This window comes from Saimiri boliviensis, chromosome 4 (assembly GCF_048565385.1).
Source record: "Saimiri boliviensis isolate mSaiBol1 chromosome 4, mSaiBol1.pri, whole genome shotgun sequence".
NCBI classification, from domain to species: domain Eukaryota; kingdom Metazoa; phylum Chordata; class Mammalia; order Primates; family Cebidae; genus Saimiri; species Saimiri boliviensis.
Genome location: NC_133452.1, coordinates 116252433 through 116279887, shown reverse-complemented (window position 1 = coordinate 116279887; position 27455 = coordinate 116252433). Strand labels below are relative to the sequence as shown.

Genomic DNA, 27455 nt, shown 5'->3' with positions numbered 1-27455 from the left:
CCAGACTGCTGTTGATGGGCATTTAGGTTGATTCCATGTCTTTGCTATTGTGAACAGTGTTGCGATGAACATATGTGTGCATATGTATTTATGGTAGAATAATTTATATTCCTTGGGCATATACCCAGTAATAGGATTGTTGAGTCAAATGGTAATTCTGTTTTAAGTTATTTGAGAAATCGCCTAACTGCTTTCCACAATGACTAAACTAATTTACATTCCTACCAGCTGTGTATGTGTGTTCCCTTTTTTCCACAACCTTGCCAGCATCTTTTTTTTTTTTTTTTAATGATAGCCATTCTGACTGATGTGAGATGGTATCTCATTGTGGTTTTGATTTGCATTTCTCTAATGATTAGTGATGTTGAGCATTTTTTCATACACTTGTTGGCTATGTGTATGTTTTCTTTTGAAAAGTGTCTGCTCATGTCCTTGCCCATTTTTTAATGGAGTTTTTTTTTTCTTTTTAAGTTCTTTATAGAATCTGAGTATTAGACCTTTGTCAGATGCTTACTTTGCAAATATTTTCCCTCATTCTGTAGGTTTTCTGTTTACTGTTGATAGTTTATTTGGCTGTGCAGAAGCTCTTTAGTTTAATGAGGTTCCATTTGACAATTTTTGGTTTTGTTGCAATTGCTTTTGGTGTGGAAGTAGTCTTTTTTTGATAGGCTGCCCACCTTGATTTGCTGGTGATAGTATTGGGTTTAGATGTATAATGTAATGGAATAAAACACAACACCTACATATTTTTAAATTTAAAAAAAAAGCGTTGAATCTGTGTGTGTATGTGTGTATCTTTGTTTTAGGGGATTGCATGTTTTAGGGTTTTTTGAACCTTCATAATGATAGTATATATGCAAAGATTTTCTTTATTCCATCTCAGTTTGTTTTGTGCTGCTGTAACAGACTAGCACAGACTCATTTTTAAACAAAAGAAGTTTATTTGCTCATGGTTCTGGAAGCTGAGATGTCCAAGAGGACAGCACCAGCATCTGGTGAGGTCCGTCATGCTGCATCATCCCATGTTTGGAAAGGTGGAAGGGCAGTAGAGCACTTGGACAAGAAGGGGCTAAAATTGTTTTTATAATGAGCTTACTGTCTTGATAACTAACCTACGCCTGTGGTAATGATATTAATCAGTTAATGAGAGCAGAGCCCTCCTGACCTAATTCTTCCTAGACTCCACCTTTCAACTGTTACATTGGGATTAAATTTTTGACATGTGAAGTTTGGGTGACACATTCCAACAATAGCATCTCTCTAGTCTATATTTTTAGCTATTACTACTCATCTAGGACTAGGAAAATAAGTACTTCCTGTCATTTTACACAAAAACTGTAAAAATAATTTTAAGTTTAAAAAATAACTCAATTTTTATTAGAAAATCTTTCAAGAAAACTATATAGAAAATTAGTAACTCTTAATAGATATTAAGCTCTAGAAGATTAAGTATTTGTTACTCTATCTAGAATTTTAGGAAGATTCCTTATCTATGTGGTTTGTGCTATGGTGTATCTGTCCTTAAATGTTCTAAAAATAAAAATAATGAGGTTAATTTCTTATGTTTATACTTATCATTGATGAAGAGTATCATCTGAATTTAATCTTTGTAGTTTTTACCAACATATATGAAGTATATAATGTATGTACTATGAAGACATAGAAGAGTAATTTCTAAAATTACCTGTGCCACACATTGATGTGTTCATGTGACTGCCTCCACAAGATTTGATAATGGAGGGATACAAAGTGGATTTTAAAGTGATCAATCCTTTTGCTTTTTTGATTTGTGGGAAAACCTTTCAAATGTCTACTCTAAGGAAAATTCTCTAAGGAAAATTCATGTCTGAATTGTTGAAATCCATCTAGAATAGCCAACACTATTTGGAATAATAGGGCTTAGGGCATAGACATTTCTCATTTATGATTTGATCCATTGTAAGAGCAAAGGAGTAGACTATCTTTAGAGGAGTGTTTTTCAACCTACCACTCTGCAAAGAAATACATTTAATTATGATCCAGATTTGTGCGCACATGTGTGTGTAAATGTGCAAAACAACAATCTAAGAATATTTGCGTTTATGCAATGTGCTCTATTTTCTTTAGTGTATCATTTTTATATGCCAAAAAAATGTTTAGTTGTGGCCTGTAAAATAGATTTCAGAAACTGCTAGAGGGTCCCAACTACAGTTTGATAAACTGTTTAGGATTTCCCTTATTCTTGCCTTAATGATTCTCTTTGCTCAACTATACACTATGTCCTCAGTTACACAGTTTCCTATGGAAATGGTTGATGACTACCTATTTAAATTGAAATCTAAAAAGATGAGACGCTTTTAGAACACAGACACATGTGTGAACATCTGGAAAGAAAGATATTTTTCAAATTGTTTGCAGTAGTTCTGGAGGTGGAAGTCAGGATTGTTAGAAGACTCTGCATTTCCTGATTTGGCTTTTTTTTTTTCTTTTCAAACCATGACAGATAGTTTCATACTCAGCAGCATTTAAAAAGGTAGTTCTAATTTGGTTACAAACACCTTATCCAGAATTTGTATATGAATTTTTTAAAAAGATCATTTTTAGCTTGAAGAGGTTCTAAATTCTTAGATCATAGAAAATAAATAGGAAGGAATTCCTCACAAATTTAGTTTGTTTTGTGCTTTGTTCCATGAAACAATATTCAGTAAAATTCACCCAAAAAAGAATGCTAAATTTGGAGTAGCAGAAAATAAGAATTTTAGTTCCTGTATTCCTATTTGGCACTTAACATCTGAGCCTCATTTAATTTGCATAATGAATGTGTTTGGCCAGATTATCTAAGTTTATTTTCAACTTTAAAGTTTTCTGATTTTTAAGCCAAATTAAAACAGGGATTAGACTTTTTAAGTACCTACTTAGAGACTAAGACACTCTCCAGAGTATTTATTATAGGCTGTGATGTGACCAACGATGACCTACCTCAGGAAGCTGCTAGGATTCTGCCTTGGAATATTTGAAGTCTGCATGCTTGTAGCCATATGATCCTCAGATTCCCTTACAGATTTTATATGTATGGTAACACAGATTGAGTTATCAGTTGAAGAGAATTGCTTACTTCATGACTACAGGGGATATTTTTCTTGAAATTATTTTGAAATCCTTGTGATAAGCAAGAAAAGTCTGAACCTATATTAGAGGTTGAAAGTGAAAGAATAGAGAATGTGAAATGGATTATGATAAACTTCTGAAAATTATATATAGTTATAGTTGGCTAATTCTGTATTTGAGAGTTATTAAAGAATTGATATCTGGTAATGTAGGCTGATTGATTAGACAATAATTCTAAGGGAGAGTATAGTGATTAAAAACAAATAAGGGTAGATATATGTTCTTAGAAGTTAACATATCTCTAATAGCTAACAAAAAATGAACTCATAATAACTAAGTTGTGAATTCTTTAGGTAGTTGTAGAAGAAATTATCTTGAAATGGTTTGAGAAATGAATGGATGTTTTCTTTTTTAATTTATTTCATTTTGTTTTTAAGTACCTACTTAGAGACTAAGACTACTTTAAGAGAGAGGGTTTTACTCTGTCCCCCAGGCTGGAAGTGCAGTGGTGCTATCATAGGTCACTGCAGCCTTGACCTCCTGTGCTCAAACAATCCTCCAGCCTCAGCCTCCCAAGTAGCTGAGACTACAGGTGTGCACCACCACACTCAGCTAATTTTTTCATTTTTTGTAGCGACAGAGTCTCGCTGTGTTGCCCAGGCTCATCTCAAACTCCTGTGCTCACGAGATCATCCCACTTGGTCCTCCCAAAATGCTGGTATTACAGGTGTGAGCTGCTGCACTCAACTCAATATTTTATTTTCTTAGTTTAATAGAGGTGGGCTTTAGAATTGAGAATCCAGTAGGTGTAGGTTTTTTCATTCTGTCCTACACAATGTTTTTTCTGGGAAAGTAAGTTCAGAATGTGTAACTATGACTTGGGCTCCTGAGAACTAGAATAATATTATATGTAAAAAGTGATTAATAAGGCCGGGCGCGGTGGCTCAAGCCTGTAATCCCAGCACTTTGGGACGCCGAGGTGGGTGGATCACGAGGTCAAGAAATCGAGACCATCCTGGTCAACATGGTGAAACCCCGTCTCTACTAAACATGCAAAAAATTAGCTGGGCATGTTGGCGCGTGCCTGTAATCCCAGCTACTCAGGAGGCTGAGGCAGGAGAATTGCCTGAACCCAGGAGGCGGAGGTTGCGGTGAGCCGAGATCGCGCCATTGCACTCCAGCCTGGGTAACAAGAGCGAAACTCCGTCTCAAAAAAAAAAAAAAGTGATTAATAATGTAGATTCAGGAAGAAAGTATATAAAATACCATTTCATTAGGCTTTTCTTGGCAGTTGTGTCTCATGTATCATACAGTGTGTGGATGATGGGTTAACAGTGTGCTTATGAAGACTTGAAGGCCTCCTCAGTCTCAGCTAACAGGATGTATTAGTCCATTTTGATGCTGCTGATAAAGGCATACCCAAGACTGGGCAATTTACAAAAGAAAGAGATTTAATTAGACTCATAGTTCCATGTGGCTTGGGAAGCCTCACAATTATGGAAGGCAAGGAGGAGTAAGTCATATCTTACACAGATGGCAGCAGGCAAAGAGAGCTTGTGCAGGGAAATCTCCCCTTTAATACCTTCAGATCAACAGCACAGGAAAGACCTGCCGTCACGATTTAATCATCACCCACCAGGTTCCTCCCACAACACATGGGAATTATGGGAGCTACAAGATGAGATTTGGGTGGAGACACAGAGCCAAACCCTATCACAGGAGTACATTAATAATAGCCAGGAAATAATATGAAATGCATTTCTTCAAAATGTATAATTTTATATAAAAGATGGAAATTATGGGAGCTACAAGATTAAATTTGAGTGGGGACACAGAGCCAAATCATATCACATAAGTACATTAATAGTAGCTAGGAAATATGAAATGCATTTCTTCAAAATGTATTGTTTCGTATAAAAGAGCTAGTATTTAAGAACAATTTTATTAAAAGTTAAATTGTTTTATTCACGATTTGGGGTCCCAGTGTGTAAGGATTGTCATTGCAAGTTCAACAATCATGTTTACTTATTTTTTTTTAACACTGACTTTATCAAAAACATATGTAATTAATTGGGGCTTAAAATCTTGTTAAATATACTTAAGAAAAATTAATAAATTCAATTATTTACTTTAAAGCTACAGAAGAAAGAAGATCAGCAACTGGAACCTAAAAAAAGTAGCAGCCCTAAAAAAACTGTGGAGCCCACTGTGGATCTTTTAGGACTTGGTAAGTAATAAAACATAAAAGTTATTACAAAACAATTGAAACTTTTACTTGCAGGTAATATAATGGCTTTATCTTCAGTATACCAAAACATACTTGTTAAATGAATTTGAAAATGGTATGATTAGTTTGCTAAGTTACCACAAAAAGGACATCTTTAATGAGGGAGTCAGTGTCTGTCAGCACTGTCTTCACTGAAATAGAAAGTAATAAGTTCCTTGGGGAAAAGAAGATATCAAAGTAATCTTCAAAGGCTTGGCAGATGTGACGTTTTAGTTCTTACAGTAAAGACTGGATTATTTTCTCTTCTTTCTCTCTCGAATTTTTAGTTTTGTGAGGGATTTTTTTCACTTAGCAAAATAATTCTAAGATACCTTTATTGTAAAATGTTATGGTTTAAAAAATAAAATTTGATTTTGGTTAACTGAAGCAACACATTTTACATCTAAATCTAGTGTCTAGATTCATATAACTGACTCAGTGATAATGAGAAGTGCTCATTTTCCTGTTTGTTCTCATGACTGAAAGGTAAATGTTATCTGTGTGGTAAGTAAACAGGCTTTCATTCAAAGGGTGTTTATATTGTGCTTATCTACAAATATTGTTAGCTTTTCTTTTTTTTTTTTCTTCTAAAAGAATTGGCTTGATAAAAGATTACTTTTAGTAATATCTGAGCATTGGCACAGGAATAATTAAAATTTTTTCTTTTTTTAGTTTGGAGGAAGATTGACAAGGAAAAAAGTGAAAGGCAGTTAGTTGAAAGGGAAAAGTTGAACTTCATATACTGCTTTCCAAAAAATTGATCCCAGTTGTTATTGAGTAAATTATTGTATGTTTTAAGAATTATAGCTGAATGTTTTATTCATTTCTCAGGAAGCTGGTACATCATACAAATACACTCCCTGAAGGTACAATTCTTCTATGATAGTAAAAAGTTGTATATTAGAAATAGAAAATATAACTATAATTTTGAAAACAATGCTTCAGTCCAGGGGCTCTAAATATAATTAGGTTGAATTGAAGTCCTAAATGTTTTTTATTTCCTTTACTGTAAATGAGAGAAAAGGAAAAGGAATTACTACCAATGTAAAAAAAAAAAAATCTTACTAAAACTATAGTCTTTGTCTTTACTGCAGCATTTCTTTTCCAGTCTAAGTGCCTGGCTTATTAGTTCATAAATGAGAAATATAAAATATAAACTAAGCCTGATTCTTACCTTACACACTCATTCATTAATTTAACAAATAGCTACTGTCTACTGTGTATCAAAGTACCATTGTAGACACTAGGCAGATAGATCTGAAAGAGAACAGACTATAACCCCTGCCTTCTGGGGCTTTCTTTCCATCTGGGGAGACAGTAAATAAGCAATTAACTGTATTATATATTATGTGTGGTAAGTACTACGGATGAAAGAAAACAAAAATGGATGGTTGTAAATTTTAAATAGGGTCGACAGGGAGGAACTCACAGAGGTCTCATTGGAGCAAAGATGGGAATAAGGTCTGGATATCTGGATCCGTAAGCAAGAGCATTTTGAGAAGAAAACAGCAGATGCAAAGGCTCTTCAGTAGGAGCCTGCTTCAGGTGTGCAGTGACCAGCAAGGATGATGGTGTGGCTGGAGTGGAATGATCTAGGGGAGAGTAGTAACAGGAGACAGGGAAGACAGGCATAGGGAGGGGCAGGCCAACTGTAACGGGACTTTTTTTTTACTCTGAGTGACTTGGAAACACATTGGAAGAATTTGCCAAAAAGAAATAATCTGACTTTAGTATTTAAAGAATTATTGTGGCAGTTGTGCTGAGACTAGATTAAAGTAGGGCAAGGTGGGCAGGAAAGGATTTTTAAAATGGTGACATTACAAGATGTTTAGTGTTAGAAATGAACTTGTAGAGAGGTAAATCTGATACTTTCAGGACAAGAAAAAATTGCTCTAGCAGTATTCTCGAATAGCCCAGAGTGTTCTCAGCCCAGAGTGGATGGGATCTCATCGACAAATAGTATGAGTGGCCTTTGAGATACTCCATTATTGTTGGAATAAACTGCATGGTAAATAAGCCTCAGGTTTTAATGGCTTACAACATTAATCATTTGTTTCTCTCTTTTTCTGTGGGTCACCTAGGGTAGCTCTGCTACAACTTCATTTGATACATTTTTTTACCTTCCTGATTATTGCAGGGCACTGTTTACCAGCCATATTGCATATTGTGTCTCCATTTTAAGTTCCAACAAGTGTTTCCTTATCTTTTACCACCTTGTCTCAAAGTCATTGCCACAGATTTTAGGGTTTGGTTGTGGCAGCACCCCTCTTGTATCAGTTCCTAAAACAGTCAACTCTTGCTGCCTGTGTTACATAGCAAACAACTCCAAAATCAGTAGCTTACATCAGCTAGCGTTTATTTGTATCACTCATGGGTTTGTGGGTCTGCTGGGACATCACTCTTTTGTACAGTGGGACAGCTTCAGGAAACAGTGTCTTCCGGGGAGAACCAAGGTTCATTTAGCAGGAGACGTTAGGGAATGTTTGCGAAAAAAGGTTAAGATTTTATGGGGGATTTTGCGATGACTGACAGTGGGTTTTAGATCATTTAGTCTAACAGTTACAAAAGTGGGAGAAGTGGAAGATGGGGTCAGAAAGAGGGTTGTCTTGCTGTGAGGGAGTTGTAGTAGCAGGAAAGAGGAAGTCTCTTACCCAGAGCACATTCAACTCTTCCCATCTGTTGGTTATCAGTATCCTAAACTCTTAAAAAGTATTTTCAGACTTCTGAAAAAAAAAAAAAAGCTGTGTTTCATCATAAAATTTGATGAGTTCATGAAAGTCCAGGAAACTACAGAGAATCAAAGGTATTTTTGAGCTCAAAACAAAAAGTGGTCCTAAATCTGGATTGATGATGGGTGTCCATCTTGGGCCGCAGGCTATCTGCTCAGAAGCATGCCACTATCCTCTCATGGGACCCTGCTTTTCCCCTGTAAATTGGGGAAAAAAAAAAGTGGGGATTGTGGGGTAGGTGCCTTGAAGTATGATTTATGGTCATGAAAAGATGACAGCATGTTCCTGTATGAGTGAGACTGCAACGGACATTAACTGCAAACATTTCTGGAAAATATAGAGAAAACCTGCACAGAGATAGTTCAGTTACCCAGCTACGGATCTTTGGGACTCATGGCTTTCTCTATCACTCTTAACAGTTTCAGAATAGTGTAATACTTAAGACCAGTTTTTAGACATTTGAGCTTTCCTTTAAATGAGACTTTAACAAACCTAATTTCTTTTTTGTAACCTAGTAACTCACGCAAAACCTTCTTTCTTAAGCACACCTTTCCTGATCTACTACCCATTCAAAGTTCAAACATAAAATGCTTTATATTAGTATACTTTTTAGCAGAGGTTGTCAAATTTTTTTTTTTGAAAAGGGCCAAATGGACATTATTTTTGGCTTTTCAGGCCTTATGATCTCTGTTGCAACTACTCAGCTCCCATTGTAGTGTGCATAGCTGTAAACAAACATGTAAATGAGTGAGCATGCTTGTGTTCCAATCAACTTTAAAAACAGGCATGGGCTAGGGTTTGCTGCTGACCCCTGCTTTATGTTCCCAATAGTATCTATAAGAGCCGCCTCATATTTAAAGATTAATTCATGTTTGAAATCTATAGAAATACTATTATATTTTATTCTGTAATACCATAAACGGGGTGAGATACTTGATCTGCCTGTAGTCTTAGAAATTACTAATACCATAAATGGGGTGAAATACTTGATATGCCTCTAGTCTTAGAAGTAACCAAGGGCCTGGGGCCCTTCTCGACTAAGTACCAGATTGAATAATCTCTGAGTATATGAGATTTGAATCAAACACAGATATATCCTGGCTTGTGCATGTATGTCCTATCTTAAAATAGAATTAAAACCAGCTTCTAAGATTTGTGAGAATAATGCTCTTCATGTCCCCTTGCTTGGGAAGCTAGTTTAGGACTGTGAATTATACTGTTAGGCTACTGTCTATTCTTTCTTGTTTATTACTTAGTTTTAAAGATGACAAAAATGGACAGATTGCTTACCAATTGGTTAGGACAGCTCCCTTAGACTAATGCTTCTTTTCAGTAGGGCTTATTTTTGGAGAGTTGGGGCATAAGACCGCCTCTGAGAATAAAGTCTTCAAGGGTGAGCACATGCTTTGGGTATAAGGCCTTAGAAGAAGACACATTGCTGGCCTTGAATGTGACCTTAGAGGTTTCAGTTCAACCTCTCATTACTGGTTCCTGCAGAGGTTCTGTTTTGTGACCATCTGTGTACCACATGCATACTGCAGAGCAGCCTGGTTCCTTGTCAGGAGGCGTTACCCACAGTCCTACCAGGCACAGAGTTGTGTGGGTCAGAGGTGTACTGCTGAGGATGTCTAGGGGGGACTGCATTCCTCCAGTGCTCCAGAAAGCATCTCACAAATAATCAAGTCATGATCTTGGCAGTGAAAAGTTACTTCAGGGGTGTACTCACGTGTTTCTGTATTCACTGTTTATATAAAACTGATTTGATTTTATCCATTCTAATCGTTACTTTAATATGGGGAAATTTCTATCTCAGCATTTCATAAATTTTACTTGGTTTTATTCTTATGTAATCACACTTGTGTAGGAATGAAAATGCAGTTACATGAACATATTGGTGTAAGGTAACTAGCAATGGGCAGATACTTGCAAATGGTCCTGAGTCAGTACTAGGGCAGTTGGTGAACTGGCACCAGAAACAGGTGCAGTTGGGGGAGTTAATGATACCACAGACTTTAGAAGAGAGCAGGAAAGGACAGCTTCTTGGAAACAGCTTAGAATCTTCAGAGAATGTGCTGGTGGATAGGACAAATAATAGGTGTTGAGAGGAGAAAAATTGACCTCTGAATGAGGCAACTTCAAATTACAAGTAACAGGAAGCCTAAAAATGACTTAAATATAAGAACATCTAATTATCTCACTCGAAGAGAAACCTGGAGACATGGTGGTTTGGGGCTGCGCAGCAGTGGAACAGTGAGCGCAGGGAGCCAGGTTCCTCTTTCCTTCTCCTCATTCTGCCACCCTCATCACAGCACTGGCTTTACTCTGTAGGCTTGTTCCCTTGTGGCCAACACATGGATGGTGCAGCATCCTATCCTCATAGGACCACGCCTAAAGGATGGCTTTTTCTCATCAGTTTCTTCTCTCAGGAGGAAAAACTTGCCAGAAAATTCTCTAGCAGGATTCTGAGGGTGCGCTTGGTTAGAAATGGATCATATTACCTCACTCTAGTTGCAAGAGAGGCTAGGCTAATAATAGTCAACCTATACAGTGAGGGTAAGCTTTGCCAGCAAGAAGTAAGTGCCCAGATGGGCCTTTGGTAGTTTTTGGTACCTGGCACAGTTGAATTTCATCCTGATAGCAGCTCTTTAGGATAGAGAGTATTTTACACTCACACCACACATGCATTTTCCTTTTTTTAAAATTTAACGATTAATAATAATTTGAAAATATAACAACTAATAAGCTAACAAAAATTAATTTCCAAGGCACAGCTGCTATACAGTAGAATTAGAACTCAAACCTATATCTGTTTAACGCCAAAGTCCAATTTCAGCTCTTGAGATGAACCAAAGCAAGGCATCTAACCCAAGTATTAAATTGTCATGTTAAGAATCAGATACTGCTAACTATATGCCAGGGACTGTTTTGAGTGCTGACAGTTATTTATTTATTGAATTTTTGCAACAGCCCTAAGATTGGTGAACTATCATTATTTTCCTTTTATAGATCAGGAAACTGAGGCACAGAGAGGTTAAGTGAGTTGCCTAAGGTAACACAGTTGGTAGGCTACAGAACTGGGATTTAGACCCGGTAGTCTGGCTTCAGGGCTCATATTCTTAACACTGTGTTGAGCTGTGGTAGAAGATAAAACTCTAAGAGGTGAGATTATGCCACAGAAAATAGACATTGGACCCATTCATCAAATCAGTAGATGGCAGTATTAAGTCATGTGTCAGGGCACTTGCTTTAGAGGTCGTAAGTACCTGTGTTTTGTCTGCTCTCTAGCAGCTTCATCTGGGAATTGGAAATAGGAACTCTTCTGTAGCTGAGGGCCAGAATAAATAGCGTGCTTTATGTGAAGCACTTAGCACAGTAACTTGCACACAGTCCTGTGCTGAGACTATAACCTGAACATCGGGTCATGGGAGATCACCAAGAGCTAGTACAGGCCTTTGAAGGAATGTGTGGAGAAGGGACTCAAATTACGCCCAGTAACATAGAATAGGACTCCTGCTGGGTTATTCCTTGAATAGCCACTACCATCAGAGAGAAAGAGGGAGACAGATGGAAACAGTGACTGCAAAGCATGGTCTGTGGCCTCTGAAGGATGTGCAGCTGACTAAAAGAACTAAGGAAATTGGTTGGCCTCAGGAATCTAGTTTATCTCTATTTTAAACATTTAGAAAGAATTTTGGTGCATACAATTTTTTTTCATATTTATATACTTCTTGCTTTTTTTGAGGCCACAAAATGGTGCGGTGATTTGATATATATTTATTTATTTTTAAACAATCAGTTCTACAAAGTTTCCTCCTTATGCCACTTCTCAGCAATATCAGAGAGCTCTAAATTAGTGTGTATGTGTGTGCATGTGTGTGTGTGCGCGCACGTGCGCATGTGCATGTGTGTGTGGTGCCTTCTGAAAGACAGTAGCACCATGGGGCTCTTCCCCTTACACAGCATCGTAGGGCCTGTTCGTAAGAGAATTCCGTGCTCAAAAGTTGGCTGGTTTGTAGAAATGTTTAGTAGATTTCCCTGCTGGCACGGTAGAATGGCAGTATGGTAGTGGCTTGGAAAGGGAGGGCCAAATACAGCAAGAGGGTTAGGATTATCTTTTAAGACTATGTTAGTTATTTTAGCAAATTAGCCTAAATACCAACTATTTAACTCTATGAAAAATTAACTGAAAAATAAAAATAAAGAGTTCCAGTTAGATCTCAGGCACACTTAAAAAAATTGAGGAAACGTAAAGCTTGAAAATTTTAATATGCTTCAAATGGACATTTGTGACTTGAATTTACTAAAATAAGACAGATGTGAGAAAATCAAGCCATGTGTTTTAATATAAAGGAATTCCAAGTAATAATAAAAATTAAGGAGAAAACTTTAAATAGTCTCTTGTGTAGAAAATAAAAAAGGTTCTTTGATCAACGTGAAAATTTAGAGAGCTTTAAGAAGGAGTTTTACCATTAAGAAGAGAATCACTGCATCTAATGGTAGCAGCCTTCTTTTAACAGTGCTGTTTCCACTTTAAAGTTTTCGCTGCTTACAATGATCGCCTCCTAGTTATGGAAGAAGAATAGATTTGGCAGTTTTCATTGTAGCAAGGGTGTGCTAAAGTTAGAAGGTTTATGCTCAATAAAAAATGGTAATGAAAAACAGCCATTTACTTATCACATTCTTACCTGCCTTAAACTAGATTAGTAATACATAAAATCTCATGTTGCTCTTTGACATTTTTTAAATTTGTGCAAATAGATTACAACTGGTTAATGTGTCTGACATTCAAGTAAAGGATGAATTCAATTAATATTTATTGAACACCAGCAGATTTCGTGGAACTCTAGTAAATACCAGAAGATGCAGCTTTATGTGTTTATAGTAGCACAAGAAGGGGATGGGGTTGCCGTCTGGAAACTGGAAGACAGAATTATCATTGAGGGAATGATTAAGAGAGCTGGTTGTGAGAATTCAGTTTGAAATCTGGATTAACGCTATAATTCCAATTTACATTCTGTTTTCCTTAATTCAGAGGTTGATTCTTCTTGCTGCTGCTAGAGGAGGAGAAAATAAGTTTATTTCATGCTATGCAAACTTACTTCAAGTAAAATCTAATGTTTTTTGGAGATCACCTTTAGAGTGAATAACAATTGGGAAAGATCAGCAAATACCCAGATAAATGCAACTTTTAGAGCTGTACCTTTGTAGAGCATCTTATGATTTAAAACCCAACTACATCTTATCATTGGGACAGATTAGCAAGAGGGTAAGATGTGGCTCCAGCCAGTAAGGCAGCAGGTAGAATAGTCCTGTGAAGTGCTGTGACAGCAGCGATGCACTGAGTTTTGGACACAGGGGCTCTGGAGACACATTTGTGATTGAGAGAAAGCATTCCAGCTTCACTGCATTTATTAAACTGGAAAGAGGAAACTCGGGTGTAGGGATTCTAGTTAAGAAGCAGTTGTAGGCTCATAGACAGTTACATGGGAGCTGTGTCTATGAAAACAGACGAAGTGGAGCCAGTCCAGGATACTGGTAGCAGCGGCTGTTGGAGTCTTCAATGAGAATGTAGCTCTAAACTCTTTAAGAGAGGCGATTTTTCAGGAGGAAGGGTCATCTAGAGCTAAATGTGCTGGTGGTAAGCAGGATGAGGACTGAAAAGGATTTGTAGCCCAGAGATTGCTGGTACTTTCCAAAAATAGTGTCATTATTTCACTTTTTCTCCCACAGAAGTAGGATCACCTAAGCTACTCATTGTTTTCCACCATTGCTCTGCTCTCACCAAGAAATCTTCCTATGACCTGTGTTTGGAAAGCATTTCATTATTTATTGAACATTGCTTTATGCCAGGCATTAAATTAAGGAGGCAGCTGCACTCTTCTGGTGACGAAGCAGGTGGAACTGGTCATGGGCTCTGGGCTATAAAAGTGGTGCCAATGGGGAGTAAAGAGGCTTGTGGAATACTGGGGCTTGCCTATTCAGCCTAAGAACATTCAGATGCCATTAAAAACTAAAAATGGAAAGGATAAGATGCTTGGGAAGGCTACTACTTTGCAGCCCCTGGATTAGAGGAACATTGGAGGTAGAGTTGGTAGGCCTAACTGACCAGCTGTGGGTGGTATGGTCTGCAGTGGAGGCAGTGCTGGGTGTTGTGGGATCAGGAGTCATCATGTGCCTGAGAGAGGAGCTTGTGCCAAGTACTGTGCCTGGGCTGGGTAGTGAAGCCAGCCCCTGCCCTGAAGGCACTATTTTAGGGAGGTGGGTCAATGGTCATGTAAATTACTATAACTCTGGTTAGGGAATGGGCACCTGTTTCTGCCTGAGGATACCAGGAAACATTTCTCAAGCTGACTGTAGCAGTTAAGTTTTCCAGGGGCACCATCCAGACCCATGTTGAAGTCCTAGGCTTACTGTGCAGATTCTCTCCAGGTGAGGTAAGGATTAAACTGAGATACTTTATTGATCAGAGTATTTGGCACATAGTACTTAAATAAATATTAGTATTTAAACATGTATGAAAATATGAAGTGGTGTATTCTTATTTCCTTTTAGTTTTAGTTTATAAATTATCATTTGAAGGCACTTAGAATGTGCCAACAACACAATTGTTAAAAATACTTTATTTACATTATCCTCTTTTGGGTAATTGGTGTCAGATGAGTTCTGGTATAGTTAGAGTTAATAGAATCAACTGGCTCACTGCCATATTGAGGATTTTTAGAGGACAAGAGACTGGCCCTCACGACTTTGTCATATTTGAAGTGTTACCTCTTTCTAACATCTCTCAGTGTCATGATGTGAAGTGGGCCAGTGAATGCATGCTGGGCACGCCTTCTGTTCTTGGAAGTTGTAGCACTGATTTTAACAATTTTTTTTTCCTGCAGCTGAAAATGGTTTAACCTTTTCATGTCAGTTTCTTATATGTGAGCAGTTAAATACATTCATCTACCAACTCAGTTCCCAAATAAGACACTAGCCTAACATCTTAAGGTAATGAAGAAAAAATAGTTACCCACAAGCTACATAACTATAGGTGCGATGTCTTGCCTTTAAGATTGAAATCCTATCTTCATTTTACTGCATTGTCCTAATTTCTTCTGTTTGCTCATTGCCTTTTCAAGGGGTCCTTTGTGCTTCATTGTCAATTTTGTGATGTTGTCCCCAGCTGAATTTCTTCCATTTGCCCTAGGCTTTTCTTGTACTCCGGATCTCACATTATTTTTATTGTCCACCAGCTACTGTTTCTGCATAGTGATTAAAGGAGGACTGCTGCCTCCGCCTGCTCCCACCATCATCCTGTAGCTGAGCAAGATGTATGTCTATGGTGAATTATGATTAGTAGTTGTTAGAGATATCCCCTAATCTCACAGAAGGCCCTGTGTGGTCTGATGTTCTCTGTCCCTTGAAAGAGGAAGTTTCCATGTGTGTGTATATGTGACTGTACATATGAGTGCATGCACCAACAAGGTATAACTCAGCTGATCTAAATGTTTTTCTTAAATTATGGTGATTTACACTATTTAATTTGAATAAGGCTTATGCTTTCTAAATGTTAGTTATTTATCCAAAAAACTGTTTTCAACATCTTGGTATTTTCTTGATTTTGTGGCCTCTGAGCTTTTATTAATCAGCAAAGACCATATTATTAGTGGGCCCATGATCAAAAGGATGCATTTAACTCCCAATAATTTCTGAATATTCATAGTTGACCACAGCCTGATTATATCCCACAGTTGCTTCCCTGAGCCCAGTTTGCTCACTGATGACCATATCCACCTGAATCCCTCCCTATAAATTGAAAAGATACTGGCGTCGGTACAGGACAGTGGAGTGGGGAGATGATGAGGAAAATTTTGAGTGTGGCACCAAGAGATTTTTGGACTGTTTGAGCAACTTCTTCTCAAACTTAGTACAAATAATTTTAAACTATTTTAAAGTTTTTTAATTTTCAGAATTTTAAGTGATTTATTTTTAATTAGTCACAGTTGAAATTACATGGCTTTTGATGAAATGTGGTTTAAAGAAAAGACCACTAGTCTAGGTGTGAGAAGACTGCTCTAGCACAAATTTTACTGCTTAGGAAGGTGAGTGACATTGAGGAAGGCTTTTCATTGCTCTGTGTCCTAGTTGGCATAACTAGAAATAATGGAAGGAGATGCCCTTCTCATCTTGCATGAGGACAAAAATGATACCATGTAAACATTCTTTAAAAACATCTAAGGGTGAATGTGATGTTTACAATGATGGTAATGATAACGAGTCTTTAATCGTCCTTTTTAAACACTGAAAATTAAAAACACAATGACTTCAAAATGAGTGGAAGAAATCTTTTAAATAATGTGTTAAGCAAGCCAAAGGTTGTAAGTAAAATTAGCAACCATTGAAAACCCATTGAGAACTTGTATTTACCAATTTTGCAAGGCTGAGAAGTTTTCCTTTAGGTTAAGAATTAGTTTTTTTCAACCAATCTGTGAATGCTTTGATAGTAACTAGGAGAATTGATGGCTATGAAATCCAAAACCCACATTTAAGGGATCACATGGGGAGAAGATGGAGTAGAGACAAAAGAGGGGCAGGTGTGTTGCAGATGTGAGAGCAGAAAGCATTCGCCTGTTCTCATCACAAGGATGCTGTGTAGAGAAAAATCTTGGTGAGGCCTGGAAAAAGTTCCTTACCTCAGGTTTTTGGGGATACGAGAAAGTCTTCCTTAATCAATTGAAAATACTGTCAGCCTTGCCACAGAGATTGCTGTCCCTACACAGGTGTTTCCTCTGTCTCATTCTAAAGGCCTCCAGAGCCCCTCAGACTTACCTTGTGAATTGACTTCATGACAGCTCCATTAACCATGGTGGCTGGTTACAGAGAGATGACAACTTTGTTGTTTGTGTGAAATGCCAGAAATTTCAAGAGCCTAGTTTTAAAATAGTAACAATGATAAAACACATGGAAAGAGAGAATGGACTTGTTTATAGTGCAGTGATAAAAACAGAATTCATGTTACATTGCAGTGAAGGGACATGAGCTGTGTAGACTATATAGAGGAATGTGAATGTTCATTGTTGTTTTTAATGGTGAAACTCTGGAAACTATCTAAATGCTCTGAGTCACTCATTGAATAAGTTATTATAGGCACATGCAGTATCACAGAATGCAAAACCTACACATACATAATTTTGTAGAAAGAGTATTTTCGTATGATCCTATAGACATTGTTTTTAAAATTATGGTAAAACACACATAAAATTTACCATTTTAAATATTTTACAATATATAATCAGTGGTATTAAGTACATTCACATTGCCAGCCATCACCACCATCTATGGTGGGTACTTTTCTTTCTTCATTTTTGCATGGTTTGACTCAAGAATGTGTTGCTTTTACAGTAAACATTGAATAAGATGACAGTCTAAGGCTTTGTTCCAGCTCTGTGACACTGGACAAGTTATTAGTCACATATATAATACTAAAGGGGGTGAAAGGTAAAATAAGACTTCAGAAACCAAATAATGTGCTGTATGTTGTTTTACGGATTAGAAACTATATTGCTAAATGTCAAATGTGGCTTAGATTTGAAAGTCTAAATAAATATTCTGAGAGGAGTATAAGGTATTAAGTAGAACAGACCTAAAATTTCTGAAAGCGGTACAGTTTATAAAAGTAATAAGACATAGCATTGGCTTGTAGTGGATGAACTTTGTCATTCTCACTAAGCGCATACTGGGCGTACTGGTGTTCTGTGAACTAGATTGACATGTGCTGTGGGAAAAAGCAATTGATAGTATTTTCTTAGTTCTCCAAAAAAATCAAGGATTTTCTCATTTTTTTTTCCATAAATATGTCTGATTTTGTTTACTACTTAATAAAGTAAAAAAAAAATGTAATGAAAAACTGGAAATAGTTGCTTATATTCAGCTTGTCACCATTTTCTTTTTTCACTTTTACTTTGGTTGCAGTTTACATTGTTTTAGAGAACATGTGCTTCTATTTGAGTTTAAATTTTATACACACACACACATATATATATATATATATATATATATATATATATATATATATTACAGTTTAGCTAATAAAGTATCTCCTGAATTCACGTGATAGAATGAAGCATGTCTAGTTGATGATGTTTGCCCATCTCCAACTCTGTAGCTCACGGGTTAAAGCACTTGTCATTATTATTGGACTTTCTCTACTGGGGTGTGGTAGATAGAAACAAAAAAAGTATTCCTTAGTTGTGTTTTTAAACCTAGAATGCCTTGTCACTTTAAAATATCACTTTATTTCTGGCTGATATTTATGTAATGTACTATACATCAGGTAAAAGGGGTATAGAATGAACTGAAAAACAAAGTGGCTCTTAAGGAGGTCTAACTTTAAAATGAATATTGCCATTTGAAAGGGTTAGAAATGAAAAAAATTATTTTCATGTATGAGTTGTAATTCTTTGATAGTTGTCTCAGTTTAAAATTATATTATAAATTATCTATATGAATTGTTTTATTGCTTCACCACTTAATTTTCCATAGTGCTTGATATAATGTATATAATACATATCAATATATTTCTTTTAATGGTTCTGATAATGTGGTATCACTGAAAATGACTTGAAAAATTTTGAATAGCTTCTAAATTAACCTAATTTGGGTTTCACACACACTTTTATAAATTAAATAGTAAAAAATGTTTTATTATTTATTACTTCTTTGTAATTCACTGAAGCTTAAACAGGGAAATAAAAGATACCAATTTCTGTAGTTACACTTGGAAAGAGACAAGAACTCTATAAGTTTCTTTGGATGGTGGTGGAAATATGAGTAAGTTGCTAGACTGTCCATTGAATTTGTCAATCATTTGAGTATCTACTTTGTGCAAAATACCCCATTCATTGTTGAAAAGGTTTTTTAAAGATGATGGATTTCCCTTTGATGAGAATATGGTCTATCAAACAGGGATCAAATGAGATTGTAAGTTGTTAAGATAGAAGATTAGGCTGTAAGTCTCAAGAGGTTGGAGTTGTGATGCTCTGAACCATTACTTGGTTGTGGTTACAGAAAACTGAACCGTGTGAGATGTTCCAGTCCTGGAATGCTGTGCATGCAAACTCGATCCACAGCACTCTCCTTCAGCTCCTGCCCCCAGCCCTTATAAATGTTCCCTCGGCCCGGCGCGGTGGCTCAAGCCTGTAATCCCAGCACTTTGGGAGGCCGAGGCGGGTGGATCACGAGGTCAAGAGATCGAGACCATCCTGGTCAACATGGTGAAACCCCATCTCTACTAAAAATACAAAAAATTAGCTGGGCATGGTGGTGCGTGCCTGTAATCCCAGCTACTCAGGCAGCTGAGGCAGGAGAATTGCCTGAACCCAGGAGGTGGAGGTTGCGGTGAGCCGAGATCGCGCCATTGCACTCCAGCCTGGGTAACAAGAGTGAAACTCTGTCTCATAAATAAATAAATAAATAAATAAATAAATAAATGTTCCCTCACATAAAAAGGGGATATAAAATAAACTCGTTTGAATTCTTGAGATTAGTTTTAAAAACTGTTTTTTAAATTTGAATTTTTAAGTAGGAAGCTCTGTTGGAGTCCCTTTCCCTGAACAGTTCAGTAGCTTGGTACAGCCATCACTAAAGGTGGATGTGCTTGAATAAATTAAAGGATTTATTTTGGAGTTTTATGGATGCTTCCTGTAGAATCAGTTTAAGTAGTGTATGTTTTCTTTTTTCTATCTAGTTTTCTTTCTTGTTGCAACTTCAAAATGTAACATTTCAGATGTTTTAAATCACCAAAATTTATTCCCATGGAAGATAAAAATATTATCTCTAAAATGTATGCACACTCACACATAAATTTATGGAGAGGGATTATTTATAAGAGTGTGGTATCAAATTCCACCTTAGCCCCTTATCTCAAAAGTAGTTTTCACCTCATAAGGTTATGAGGATTAAATGAGTTGATACAGGTAAAGTACCCAGAACAGTGCCTGGCACATAGGAAGCACCATGAAAATCTATGATCTTATTAAAAAATTAGTGTGCAGAATAATGTGAGTAGTATGATACCATTGGTTAAAAAGGAGGTTTGGATATATACCTAGAAACCAGTAGATAATATTTCTGGGAGAATCAACAAAACTGGAAATGGTTTCTTTGGGAAAGGGATCCTAGGGTGGGTAGAACAACAAATTTTTTTACCAACTTTTGAACTTTTTTTTAAAAACCATATATTAATTCTTAAAATAATGCCATGTTTCAAGTAATTTAAGATATTCTACATTAAGATGAGAATCTATATTCTTCTCAGATGGCCCTGCTGCAGCACCAGTGACTAACGGGAACACCACAGTGCCAGCCCTGAACGATGATCTGGACATCTTTGGACCGATGATTTCTAATCCCTTACCTGCAACTGTCATGCCCGCAGCTCAGGTAAGTCATAAGAATATGGTTTTATATGGTTGCTGCTTATTTCCTTTTTGAAAAGTTTCAAAATTTCAAGTTTGGAAGAATTGTTTCTGAGCAGTAACTGATATGAAAGTCTCCTGTTCTTTAGGCCAGGGTTTTGCAAACTAAGCTGCAGCTTGTTTTTGCAAATAAAGTTTTATTGGCACACAGACACTCCCACTGGTTGACATACCGTGGGTGGTTGCTTTCCTGCTACAAAAGCAAGGTTAAATGTTAACAGAGAATGTATTACCCACGAAACCTAAAATATTTACTATCTTTAACGTTTTAACCCTTGCTTTAGAGAAACAACAGTGTATAGAATGAACAAGTAGAAAAACCTTGACTACCTCAACTTTTCCTGAGATCAAGGTCACTTACCTCAGAGCTTTTAAAACTGTTGGTGTTTGTAAAGATTGACTGCAGAAGTTGTAGCAAATTCAGTACTCATTGTTTTAAAATAATGGCAGAATGAAGGTAAATTATGTTTTAAATTAGCCTTAAATTTTTTTTAAGTGATTTAAAAAATATCTAGAACAGTAATAATAAAGATCAGGATATTCTAAAAGTATTAATGGTGAAGAAATTTTGAATTGTCTTCTTAACAGTACATGGAATTTCTGTAATGTGAAATATATGAACTTTCAGGAAACAGATTACTCTTAAGCATACAACCTTATGATTCTAAGTTTATACTTTACAAATAACCAGTTTGTACAGCATAATTTTTTAGATACAATATTTCCTTTTTTATTAAAAAAAAAAACTGAGTCAAATCTGAATTGTTCTGATGTAGAGTTTTAATAAGAAAAAGTCAGTGTCTTCTAAGACTAGTAACGTATTTGTGTTGCACATATTTATTGTTATTATGAGTCATTAGTTATCATTAGAATGGAATAAGTAGATTTAAGAATAATTTATTTAAGTGGATCTTCATCGAAATTGTCTGCAGCAGTAGTATTTATTTTCAGCAAAATAGCTTATTTTATGGCTTTGCCCCTTCTTCCCCTCCTGTAACATACATAAAAAAGAGAGACAGTATTATTACTGTTGTTTCAACAGTAATTAACATTAATTACCTTACAAATTTGTACAGGTGTAGGTGTACATGTGATAATAATTGTCTAATATTGTGCCTTTGGAAAGAAGTATCTAGAATATTTGACAATCAGAATGTGAAAAGCAATTTACTTTTAGTCTGGCATTGTAGTGCGGCTGTTACACCCACTAGACTTATTTAGCATGGTCACTGGGGTCTGAGAGTTGCTTTGCAGCTGCTAGAGAGTTAGACCCCCACCTCTGAGGTTGCAGCGTACGTCATGTGTTCTGTTCGGTATTAAAGTAGCAAGTAGAACAATGCAGACCTCATATAATTCTTAAGCACAGGTAGTGACATGACGAGGAGTGTAGCCTCTGGCTTTAGGAGGGCTGGGGGCTGGCCTTCAGATTTCGAGCATTCTGAGCAGTACCTGGTATGACATAGAGTTAATTTTTAAAATCATATCTAATACTTCTTTTGGAACATTTTTATATTGAGCACTGGTTAGATTGTGCCAGTTATGTTGAGCTCTTTATTTGGTGAACAGTAGCATCTTTCATCTAAACTTCATGTAGAGATTAAAATCCAGACATATTTTCAAAATAATGCCTTTGAAAATGGGGGATGGTGCTGAAAGTACAGATTTCATGCATATATTGCAACTATGTAATTTACTTATTTTGGTGGGTTTTTAATACGTGAAATTGAGCTCAAACTAGTTTTGGACACCAAGATTTTAAATTCTTCTGAACCATGTACTCTTTCACTCCTTGTGTTAATTTCTGAGTATATACAGATTCTGAAAATTTGTATTCTAGTGAAAGATTTTCTAACTTATGAATATGAAATAGATTGATTTTACCATCTGCCTTACCTATGCGGGGTCTAGTCTTTCCTAAAGAGAGTTAGAAGTATGATGTGTCTTGGGGCCTAGGGAGAAGCAGTTCCAGAGTCCTCAATGATTGACATGGAGAAACCCCTTCCCTGTTCTTTCATATAGATAGATATACATACACCAACAGTAAGTACCTAGACATACACAAGGGCTGAGTCTTGTTTTTTCTTGGTTAAGCCCTGGGGGCCCAGAAGGCCAGAAAGCCTTGGGTTAGAGGCTCTGCAGCTTCCTGAAGTGTAGAATGACAGGCAGAAGTTGTTCTCCTTTTATCCTGGGGTTGTAGTGCTGGTGAGTGGAGCACCAAAAAGTAAGTGGACATTTGAGTGTTTACTAGCCCTGCTGATAGGTTTGGTTGTTTTTAGATTGTCTCCTTGTTGAGGTAGATGCTTCATATTACAATGTTTACAGCATGTGAGTATCAGTCTGCTCTACTATGAGACTAGAATCATAGCTTCCCAACCTTTTGGGTTTTCTTCTAGTTCTCTGTCATCCACAGGGAATAGACCCCAGGGTGTTGAGCAGATTTTCAGATTGAACAGATACCAAGTGTGATAAAAAGATCACTGAGTGTTGTAGTTGTTTTTTAAACAATATTAACAATAAACACCAAGTATTTAATCCAACCATTGTTCAAAACACTTCCTGTGATCATCAAGCTTATCCCCAGTTTACAGGAAAGAGACTGAAAGGAGAAGTTAAGTGACATGTCTGAGTTGACCATAGGAAGTCCTGGGGGCAGGCTTGAGTCCTGGCAGACAGGCTCTAGCCCATGCTTTTAGCTCCATGATCTGCTGCTGCTTCATTGGTAGCTTAGATATATTTTATTCAAGGATACTGTTATATTTAATATTCCATCATATCTAATTTCTTACATATTTGAATTTTTACAAAAATTAAGTGGCTTTTTGTCTATTATAATTCTTGCTTAGTCATAAGATTCAAAATATTGTTCCGTGTAGTTTGCAGGTACAATGTTTGGATAGTAACTTATTGCATGGTGTTCTAGGAGGACATTAAATATTTGAATTTAGCTTGTATTTGTTACTCACTTTATTCTCTAGTGTGAGAACAATCAGCCAGCTTTTACTAGTCTTCATAGAATTCTTTGAAACTCTTTTCATGTTCAAAACAAGTCCATATAACAAATGTGAATGTGATTTAATGACTACAGAAATGATTAAGGTTAGCAGTTGTGATTGTATAATACTGTATGCAAGATATGAGGTTAAGTGAAAATGTTTGTTGTATATTAAATATCTACATGTTTATTTGTATTTGTGTTCATTTGCCCCCTTGTCCAAAAGTGAAGTACAGCATATGCTGAGATGGTCAGAGTTTTGCTGTAGCTTCATTTCTGGATAGATTAGAAGCAGTCTAATGTTGTGGTTAAAACTGATCTAGATTAGATGTACAAAAACCTTATGATGCAAGTTTTAAAAAGATAATTTTAAGGAACCACTGCAAATCCTCTTATAGTCTGTTGTCGTAGAAATGTTTTTTTTTCCAAAGGATACCAGTTTCTTGAAGCAGTAGTTGCTATGGAGTGGTGGTCCTCAGACCGCTGCCTCGTCTTTAACTATTGTTGAACCCATTGTATTCAGGATTTATGAGCAAAAACTTGGCATCACCTTAGGTAGTAAATGCAACTTACTGTGAAAATGCTTCAGTCTACCTCTTTTACATTAACGATTTAAGAAGTACTGCCTTTAGATATTTTTGTATGGGCTTGTGAGTGATCCTCTTGAAAGGCACCATTTTACCTTCTACAATTGTTTGATTTCTGTCTAATTCTTTAACTTTATTTGGATTTTAAGTAATGGATAAGCTGTGCTTTACTATGCAGAATTTGATAGCTTATTTTGGTGTTTGTCTCAGGGGACAGCCTCTGCATCAGCAGCTGCAAGCCTGTCTACAGTAACATCTGGGGATCTGGATCTATTCACTGAGCAGACTACAAAATCAGAAGAAGTGGCAAAGAAACAACTTTCCAAAGACTCCATCTTATCTTTGTATGGCACAGGAACCATTCAACAGCAAAGTACTCCTGGTAATGAATTTTGATATCTGCTTTCAGTGACATTACTAGAAGCACATTCTTTGTAATTATAAGTTTATATATCTTCTTTATTGTTCCATGTAGTAAGTGCTTTTGTTGTTGTAGTTTGTACAATTATGAAGCTGAAATGAATGAGCATTAGAATTAAAAATTCAGAGGCATTTACAGGATTCACAGAACTTTTATTTGGAATTAACAAGCTGTTCATAGATCACTATTGTTTCACAAGCTTACAGAACACAGATTATCTTTGATGAATTATTGAAACTTGATTTGCATGAAGTTTGACTTTGTGTACAGTATATTTTCTGTGAAGATAAGCAGTCTTCAGTTACCACACAGATTCCAAAAGATCTATGAATTTTTTTGTAATTGTAACAAAATATTAGCATAAGGCTTATTGTTTACAGATATTACTCTTTCAGACTATTTCCTTTAAAATAATGAGCTGCATTTCACATATAAGCTAAAACTGTGTGGCACCCACTGCATCCACTGAAGCCAGATATAATCAGCTCTCACTTGCCTGTGTTTGGTATTGGGAGACCAGTGGTACAAGTCAGCAAAAAAAACTGTATGATGTCATGCTACAGAGTTTGGTCTTCACAATGGAAGGTATTTTGTGTGGCTGTTGCATAGGATTTACATTTCTTAATTAAATTTACTTAGGTTAATAACTGATTTGTCTGCATTCTACAAATAAACAGCTCTGAGGGTATAGGCGTGGGTTGGTCTGAGTAGTAGGAGCAGCCAAACTGGAATGAAAATGTTTGCTGTGAGTAGTTCAGAAAGACAGTTTCCTGTGATTATAGAGGTGAGTGCAACTACTCGTGATAGCTCTGCCTTCATTCATTTTCTTTTTGTGGTACAGGTGTGTTTATGGGACCCACAAATATACCATTTACCTCACAAGCACCAGCTGCATTTCAGGGTTTTCCATCGATGGGTGTACCTGTGGCTGCAGCTCCTGGCCTTATAGGAAACGTGATGGGGCAGAGTCCAAGCATGATGGTGGGCATGCCCATGCCCAACGGGTTTATGGGAAATGCACAAACTGGTGTGATGCCACTTCCTCAAAACGTTGTTGGCCCCCAAGGAGGAATGGTGGGACAAATGGGTGCACCTCAGAGTAAGTTTGGCCTGCCGCAAGCTCAGCAACCCCAGTGGAGTCTCTCACAGGTAGGGGTCATTTAATTTCTAGCTTCTCTCAAATCAAAGAAACCAGATTTATTTTCTAAATCTTTTTTTTTTTTTTAAGCTTTGAGATTTGGCAGAAAGAATTTAATAGGGATAATATGTATAAGGTCAAAAGTATCTATAAATATTATGAAGTTGTATCAGATAGACAAATGCTGTTGTTATTCCTATTTTAGAGTATTCTGTAAAGAAAGGTTAAATGTCTTTCACTTCAAATTGGAATGTAACCCTAATGGTGAACACCCCTAATCTGTTTGCTAATGGCCAGAAATTATGTTAGGCATCATGAAAGACTCCCTTTCTGCCACCTCTGAGGTTAGCACTAAGCTTTAGTCAGCTTACTGGTGGGGCATTTTTTACAGTTCACTTAGACAACTTATATTCATTAACAATTTTGGGGTCTGTTATTAGAAAAAAAAATCTAGTCTCATTCTCAAAGCAGTATTTTATGAGGGATCTGAGGCTGTTTTTCAGGTCATATGGTTACTGCCCCATGGCTCTGTAAAAATTATTTTTGTTCAAAAACCTTCGTAAAGTTGTATTTTCTTTTTACATACCCTATGATGACTGTTATGGTTAAAAAGAGTACAAAAAGATTGTTTCCATAAGGTGTGAACAAAATATCCCCTCATATTATAAAATCCTATTTCTACCTAAGTTAGCACTAAGATACAACTTCTATTTCGGGTGCTCTGTTCTGACTTTTCTGTAGCTGCACAGTAAAGGCTCTTAGATAGGTTCATGCTCCCACTCCTCTTCCTTTTATACTTCCCACTGATGTTCCTCCAGCATTTTGGCAATCTTGGTTTCTGTGTGGTCACTTGCTTTACCTTTAGAGCATTCAGAGAATAGTCTAGAGTGATTTCTAACATTAGCACAATCACTACCTATCCCAATTAATTTTGCTACCACCATTTACCGGAATATAGGTAAGAGATTGGTCTTGACCCATTGGGAATCTAAAAAATTGTATGTGCTAAATGTCAGTCATATGGTCAACATGCTAAAGCACACCTAGCCCAGGAGGTTAAGGTGTTAGATGAACCAGGAAGGAGTTAACATTGGCTCTTACTTCCAAATAATGCAGAAGGGTGATGCTGTTCTTCAGCACTCCACATCAGTGGAATCTACTGGCCAACGGCAAGGTGGTTAAGATGTCCTTTAGTAGGTATGAAGATGTGATCTGCTCCTTCAGACAGTTATGCCTGATTAGTGATGTAGTTCATGTTAGTGTCTTTGAAACTGTAAATAAGTCAACTGTATTAAATTAGGAACACAGTCTAACTCTGAGTGTAAGTTTTAAATCCAATCTGTATGCTAAATCTTGCTTTTCCTTCTCTTATCACCACTTTTGGAAGTAAGAGAAGCACAGGGTTAAGAAGCATATATATATATATATATATATATATATATATATATATATATATATGTATATACACACACACACACATATATATACACATATATATATTTGACTCTAGTCTTAAAGAAAAATACATATAATCTTATACTTTACTGCATATAATGAAAATAAATTTTAGATGTTTATGTTGGTAGATCAGCAAGAGAAATAAATGCTTTATGACCACTTTTTAAATATTTAGGAAGTATTTAGAGCCATTTAAGATTTTAACAGAATAACAGCTATCATACAAAGTTTATAGGATAACTTTAGACTATTTTACTTTCTAAAATTTTCTTACTCATTAGTAGTAAAGCACAATATCGTAGTGTAGTTGAAAGTTAGA

The 27455-nt window shown here is 36.5% G+C and overlaps 1 protein-coding gene across 3 annotated transcripts in view; it reads left to right on the top strand.

The window, feature by feature from the left end:
• SMAP1 (small ArfGAP 1) overlaps positions 1–27455 on the top strand; it is a 185417-nt gene that overhangs the window by 155923 nt on the left and 2039 nt on the right. For all 3 annotated transcript variants that reach the window (XM_074398109.1, XM_003926334.4, XM_074398110.1), the window contains 4 exons: positions 5224–5314; positions 20381–20505; positions 24330–24501; positions 25382–25689. In XM_074398109.1, the coding sequence (XP_074254210.1) occupies positions 5224–5314; positions 20381–20505; positions 24330–24501; positions 25382–25689 (696 nt within the window). The remainder of the gene's footprint in view (positions 1–5223; positions 5315–20380; positions 20506–24329; positions 24502–25381; positions 25690–27455) is intronic.